This window comes from Sinocyclocheilus anshuiensis, unplaced genomic scaffold (assembly GCF_001515605.1).
Source record: "Sinocyclocheilus anshuiensis isolate Anshui unplaced genomic scaffold, SAMN03320099.WGS_v1.1 scaffold1481, whole genome shotgun sequence".
Lineage (NCBI taxonomy): Eukaryota > Metazoa > Chordata > Actinopteri > Cypriniformes > Cyprinidae > Sinocyclocheilus > Sinocyclocheilus anshuiensis.
Genome location: NW_015542404.1, coordinates 202,804 through 209,874, shown reverse-complemented (window position 1 = coordinate 209,874; position 7,071 = coordinate 202,804). Strand labels below are relative to the sequence as shown.

The 7,071-nt window shown below is 39.5% G+C and overlaps 1 protein-coding gene across 1 annotated transcript in view; it reads right to left on the bottom strand.

Annotated features, from left to right (window-relative positions):
- Positions 1-2,556: 2,556 nt before the first annotated feature.
- LOC107693005 (uncharacterized) overlaps positions 2,557-7,071 on the bottom strand; it is a 6,838-nt gene continuing 2,323 nt past the window's right edge. Inside the window, exons 2-5 of the mRNA XM_016492251.1 lie at positions 6,395-6,491; positions 6,033-6,137; positions 5,818-5,950; positions 2,557-3,675 (exon numbers count right to left, since the gene is read on the bottom strand). Coding sequence (XP_016347737.1) covers positions 2,557-3,675; positions 5,818-5,950; positions 6,033-6,137; positions 6,395-6,491 — 1,454 coding nt within the window. The remainder of the gene's footprint in view (positions 3,676-5,817; positions 5,951-6,032; positions 6,138-6,394; positions 6,492-7,071) is intronic.

The following is a 7,071-nucleotide window of genomic DNA, read 5'->3' as shown; positions in this document are numbered from 1 at the left end:
CTTCCTTTTTTGATTTTCTTTCAAGGGCGTTACATATTTCTCTCCCTCCATGTCCTATGGTTGCTATCTTTGGTGTCTGTGTTTTCTTCTACTCTTTCGAAACAACAAGCAGATGTTATTGCATTTGCCTCCCTGGTTGCTAGAAGATGCATTTTGCTACATTGGAAGTTTGGAATTGTCCAACTCCACCCGCAACTGCCTCTTGGTTAAAGGGGTCATATGATGCGATTCTGACTTTGCTATGACAATCTGGCGCTTCTGAATCAGCTACTGTTTTGTTATTAGTTTAAGTATTTGCTATTGACAGTTCAAATGCCGAGTTTTGCACATCGTGTGTGTGTGTGTGTGTGTGTGTGTGCGTAAATACACAAAATAATGATCTTTAAAAAAGCATCATATGACCCCTTTAATAGATCTCATGTCATTCCTTTCTCTAGAAAAACTAAAAGTATACTATTCAGGGCTCAGCTGTTAAATTCTACAAAATTTGGAACCCCATTCTAAATTTCTTTCACTCTTTGACCTCACTAGACTCTGATTGAGTTTATTCAGTGTGTGAATGTTTACATTTATGTACAGCACAGCATGGCTATGTGTGTGTGTATGCATGCACGTATACTTCTGTATGTATAATTGTTTTTTCCCCCTTTCTCTCTTCTCTCATTTGAATACATAATTTATGAAATGTATATAATACAGTATTACTGTTATGTACGCTGTGCTATGTAAGCTTGCTTATGTATATGTTGCTGTATGAGTGCGTCTGTATGTATGCTTTGTCTGTTTCAGATGTGAAGTTCATTGGAGGATCTGTCTGCCACTCTGCTGACGTAAGACGGTGACGTCTGTGATCGCGCCACCAATTGCAGTTTAAAATCCACTTTAACTTTAATGGCAATTAGTCTGGGCTGGGTGATGATACGGCTCTGTGAGGACGGTTCTCTCTTGCGAGAAGACCAGTCTGAGAGTCTGTTTTTGTTGGAGTTACTGTTGTTTTGCAGTAGTATCAGTGTTTTGCTTGTTGTTGATTATGACTTTGATGTGCGCTCTGCACCTGTTTGATGTTACCCGATGAGGTGTCTGTTTGTGAAACTTCTCTTTAGTCACTGATGAGAGTTGTGCAGACTGTTTGAAGAGGTTGTGAGTAAGGTAAGCGTGTCGCGACATACATTTACATCATGTAGAATTCCATACTGTATTAGACACACCAGGCTAGAGCGAGAGGTGCTAATTTTTTATGTTTTTGTTTGATTAGTCAGAGTAGTGAGCGATGGCGTCTCGTATGCTGAATATGTTTGTTTCTACATTTTCTGTTGATGGATAGTTTAGTTTGGTTAACCTTAGTTATTGGGAGTTTTTGTTTTGTTTAGTTTTTGATTTAAGCCTCTCTCTCGCTCCTTCCTCTCCTCCAACTTGTTCCCGACTGGCTCATTCATTGATTGTACATATTGTAAATATTTACTTTACTACTTCACTCTTTCTCAAGCACTCTAAAAGAAAATAAACACTGTGACGATTATTGATTTTGTTGCCGTTTCTTCCCTTGTGCAGTTCTTCCCACCTTGATACGCACACACCTAAATCTTGTATGCTATGTCTAACGTTCTAGACGAACCACAATTGATTGATGAGGGACGTAACAATTACATTTATCTCATATAGTATTATTATAGATAAAACAGTTTCTTGTCAATCCTCCTGAGGTCTTTATGGGTGGGGGAAGGTTATGTAATGTTTTAGTTTTGGTCTGGATTTACTTAATTCAGTGGGGTTAATCGTGGGGATAAGAAAAAAAATGCAGACAATGTTCTCTTCACTGTATTGTTCTGTGTTTTACATCTGTTTGTGTAATATTACAAAATAATTTATGTCCACGTTTTATTATTTGTGTAAGGGAAACGGGTCAATTCAGCTCAAAGGGAATCATTTAAGATTTTAAAGGGAATTTGGACAGAATCACTGTTTTACGGCTGATCACTGAGTCGGCCAGCGATTCATTGAAAGAGCCGTATAACATCAACTCTGCAATGGATATTAATATCCAAAATATAGTGAAAACACTATTAATTAGCACAGTAACAAGATCGGCAGTTTAACTTGTAAGCACAAAACACAAGATACTTCTCTTTTCAATATGAATAAGAATGTGAAATCCCAAGTTTACAGCAATATGTGCAATTGCATAGACCTGAACAACCATCAATCACTTAATTAACGATGAATTGAAGCTAAAGACATGACTAAAAAAACAAGCAAGCAATGACTAAAAAGCAATGATTTGATGGTGTCCTGAGTATTTAAACGATTCAAACACACACATACTAAACATGAATATGAACCCTTAAGCTATTCAATAGTTATTAAAAAGACATACACAATAAATGTTTAACACATTATATTCTAATATGTCATGTTCTTGATCGAATCTTAAATTGTCTGAGTCGGTCTGATACCCTACATTTGTTTTATTTTTTGAAAATGTTTTAGCACATTTCTACAATTATTTGAAGAGGAACAGTCTCTCTTGTCTCCATTTTTATATTTCTATTTTTATTATTATTTCAAAAATCTTTTTATGTATCCCAGTGCTCCAGTATTTTCTTCTCCTGCTCTCTTCTTAATGTCTTCCAGAGTTTTTACCTTTTCAGGCTGATTCATTTCCTTCAAATTCTCAATCAGAGAATCAATGTGCAGAAGTGTGAGCAAAGAATCAGTGTTGAGTGCGATCATCTCCAGAGTTTCCAGACAGTGAAAAGCTTCATTCACCCTCGTTATTTTCTCTGATTCTGAAAGATTTTCTTGCTCCATTTGGGAGACATTTGCTTCCAGATGCTTCCGTTTCTGCAAAACATCTCGAGTCATCTTCAATTGTTTTGGTTTTATGTTTTCAAGAAACTTGAAAAAGCTCATTATTCCAAAATGACTGAGTTTCCATGATTGCTCCTGGATTGTTTCATATTTTTCATCAAAGGGCATTGATTGACAATTGTCAAACAGGAAATATACTGGCTTCATCTTGTCATTTACTGCACATTTTACTTTAGCCTCTTTGATGGTCATCAGGACATTTTTAGGTGGAGCTCCAGTTGAGTGTGTGAAAAGCAAGACAATGTTTTCAGCAATATCTCTTCCAAATAAAGACTGAACAGCATCAAATATGTAGATTTGTCTGTCAGAGAGTCGAGTTTGAGATGCGTCAATAACTAAACACACTGCATCTATTTCATGGAGGCCATCTTCATATAAGCGAAGCAAATTCATGGCAATTTCTTTGTCAAAGGTGATACCATGGGTATTTCCATATCCTGGTGTGTCAATGATTGTTAAGTCATCTGGAATCTTTTGGTCATAAACACCATAGACAGTGATGATGGCTGTCGAGCTGTGATCTTTCCAGTTACCCTGATCATCTGTGATCTCAAACCAAACCTTATCTTCTCTCTTTACACCCAACATGTAGTTGACTATAGCATTGATCAGGGTTGTTTTTCCTGTTCCTGTTTCTCCAACCATCAGAAGGGTTTTATGGTTTTTTTTTGAGTCTCTCTCCCCAAAGGTCATTTTCCTATATGGTTTAGATTGATCCAAATCATGTGTAATCAGTGTCAGATGGTATCGAGCAGGTTTTCTGTCTTCAATTAAGGTGCTCTTCTTGATGAGTTCGTAATTTTTGTCCTGTAATGTGAAGCATAAAACACAAAAATAATAAAGATAGTTATGTATAAATGCTGTATTATGTATGACTTATTATGCTACTATTGCTTGCACATCAAAATGTTGCATCAAAATGTTTACAAAATAAATATTTCATGTTTTGAAATCATAATCAAATTGTTCTCCAACATCGCTGTTGACAATAAAGGTCCTTTTATATAACAACGCCCAGAAAGCTATATACATTTATTTTTATTTGTTGTTTTACCCATCTAATATTAAACATCAGATTAAACTTGGGTGTTTTTAAATTTCACTTCTTTGTATAATTTTGTAATAAAAGGGATCATTCACCAAATAATGAAAATTATTTTTTAATTATAAAATTATTTTTCACAATGTGAATTTGGGCTGTAAGGCTGGAAGAACCTCATATACTTTGATATACTGAGAGACCAACAATACAAACAGCGTATTAACAGACATTTGTTTCCACAACCCACTGAGTGAAGATGTGAAAAAAAACGTCTCAGGTTACCCATGTAACTATGGTTCCCTGATGTAGTGGGCAGAACATTACAGGGCCCAGTTTATGGCGGGGCCCCTCTCTGACCACTATAGTGGACAAAGGTTTGCTACATTTTGATTGGATCTTCGTGGACTAACATAAGCAAACTGTCCAACGCCGTCAGATAAAGATGCCAAGACAACAGACAGACACCTCTTAGAAGCCAAGAAGAAGACCTTTGGTACAAAGGCCGGGAAGGACAGGACTTCCTATTGATCAAAATGCAGTTTCTGCCCTTTACCCAACAACAGACTGATTCCTCAGGTTTTGGCCTGTGACCGCCATTCCTGGAGCAGCCCAGCACTGTCTCACTCATCTAACACACCTGATTTAACTCGTCAGCTCGTGTTTATTTTAGCACTTCAGTCAGTGAATACACAGCCTGCAAAACACTAAAATAAATATCAAATAAATAATACAGTTAAACAAGAAAGTAGCCTAAATAAGAAAGTTAAATGCATTACACCGTCTACCGGGCGCGAGCAGTGCGGCACGACACGACAAAATACTATAGATCTCATTAAAATCAGTGATGCTAGAGACAAATTACAGAGACCTATTAGGTGACTTCAAGAGCTAGAATCAGCACAATCAATTTCCTCCTGCGCTTACCAAGTAAACACACAGACACACACATACACTGTTTGACTGACAAAAATACTCCTTCAATATGCAAGCAATTTTCAAACTATATACACTTCATTTCATTCACATTCAGCATTATTATAACCGTGAAAGTAGGCCACAGTGAAGCTCTTCACAAAGTGTCAAGTGTTTTCTTTTTCACTCTTCAACAGGTTAAGCAGTGCTAAATGGAGGTGGTTAGAGGAGATATGAATACATAAAACAACTGTAGGGAACAGCACATTCCAGGGCCCAGTTTATTGCGGGGCCCCTCTCTGACCACTATAGTGGACAAAGGTTTGCTACATTTTGATTGGATCTTCGTGGACTAACATAAGCAAACTGTCCAACGCCGTCAGATAAAGATGCCAAGACAACAGACAGACACCTCTTAGAAGCCAAGAAGAAGACCTTTGGTACAAAGGCCGGGAAGGACAGGACTTCCTATTGATCAAAATGCAGTTTCTGCCCTTTACCCAACAACAGACTGATTCCTCAGGTTTTGGCCTGTGACCGCCATAAAAATTCCTTAGGACCTTTGAATGCAGCAGGAGTGGGTGAAACAAAGAGGGATCACAGAGTTCCATCCAAATCCATTCATAACTATGTTCTCAAACCTTACACTGATGCACATTTATCGCTGTCTCGTTTGTATTTGGCCAGTTTGGAGAAAGCCTCACCAAACCTGACCAGCCAGGCGTTTGCGATCACGGGAACTTGAAGACCCTTATATAAACACGGATGGGTGACATGAATGGAGATGGCTCCAAATCGGCGATGTAGTATTTGGTTTCCCAACAAGGTCCATCGCTCAACACAAAATTAATTTGCTGAATGCATAAACTGAATGCGCTCAAACTTGCCAATCTAAAAGAAACGATGTGTATAAGTTATACAGGAGGAAAGAAGGGTGGACCACCCCATGTCCCCCCCACTCTGATGGAATCCTCATCGGAAAGGGATAAAGGTACCTTCCCAAAAGACACTCCTTGATCTGAGTCTTCGGCCTGCAATGGTGAGACACTAACAGATAAACCTCGGTACTGAGTCTCCGGCCTGTTACAGGGAAGGCAGCAACAGAAACAACTGTTCTGAGTCCCCTGTCTGCAAGGGTGAGACAATAGCAGATCAACCGCCGTTCTGAGTCTGAGTCCTGTCAAGGAAAGGCCTGCAACAGATCACCAACGTTCTGAGCCTCGGGCCCGTGAGGGAAGAGGCAATAACAGATACCAAGTCCTGAGTCTCCAGCTTTGAGGCAGCAACAGATACGACCACGTTCTGAGCCTCCAGCCTGCGAGGAAAGAGATAATCCAGGTTCAGACTTCATTCCTAGAGAGACGAAGTGGATCGACCAAATTCTGAGTCTCTAGCCCAGAGAGGCAGAAGACACACAGACATTTGCAAAAAGGTTAAGCTCCGGCGAGCAAACCTTCACTTCAAGGTACTTTTGCTTGCGTGTTCCAGGCAAGGACCTTCAGCACTCCAGGGCCACATCTGCGTGTTCCAGATTTTGGGACCCTTTGGTGCTCCAGGAGATCAGCATCCTACAGCGCTTCGTGTTCAAGACTGTTGAAACGGATTCCTGCTCCTTTCCCCACTGCATTGCTACCAGCACAACCAGTGGAGGAAGTCACCGCTTCCTCACCTTATTTCTTTCAGAGTAGCAACAGTTTATCTTTCCGGATAACGTAGCTCTTTGCAACACCCAACATAATCACTTGCATTTTATGCATCTTATGCACTTTATTCCTATTTCATTTACGGTATTTATTTAGTAGTTGTTGATTACTCTTGTCTATCTTTTGTTAATAAAATCTATTTAGTTACACTTGTGTCTTCCTTGTGTTGATGATACAGAGAGAGGTTCTACAAGTTAGAGATCCCACCAATCTTTCTTATGTGATGTACTCATAACCACACTTTAAGTGACACGTGATTCAAATATCATAACATCATTGGTGACGCGAGTGTCCATCACTACACTGTTTCGCCTCCCTAGGTTGGTGAAAGCAAAATTCACTACACTGAGAAGGGGAACGAGACACTGCATCCCCTAGAGGACACTTTGGGGAACGCCCTCAGCGTGACCGGTGTCTGAAGTGCATGTGGAAACACGACAATGAACTTGACATTGGCCTATGACGTGCTACTGGTGCGACCATGAGTATAAAAGGGCACCTGTAGAACACATCGTCAGTTTCTTGTCTGAAGGAGACGTGCACAGG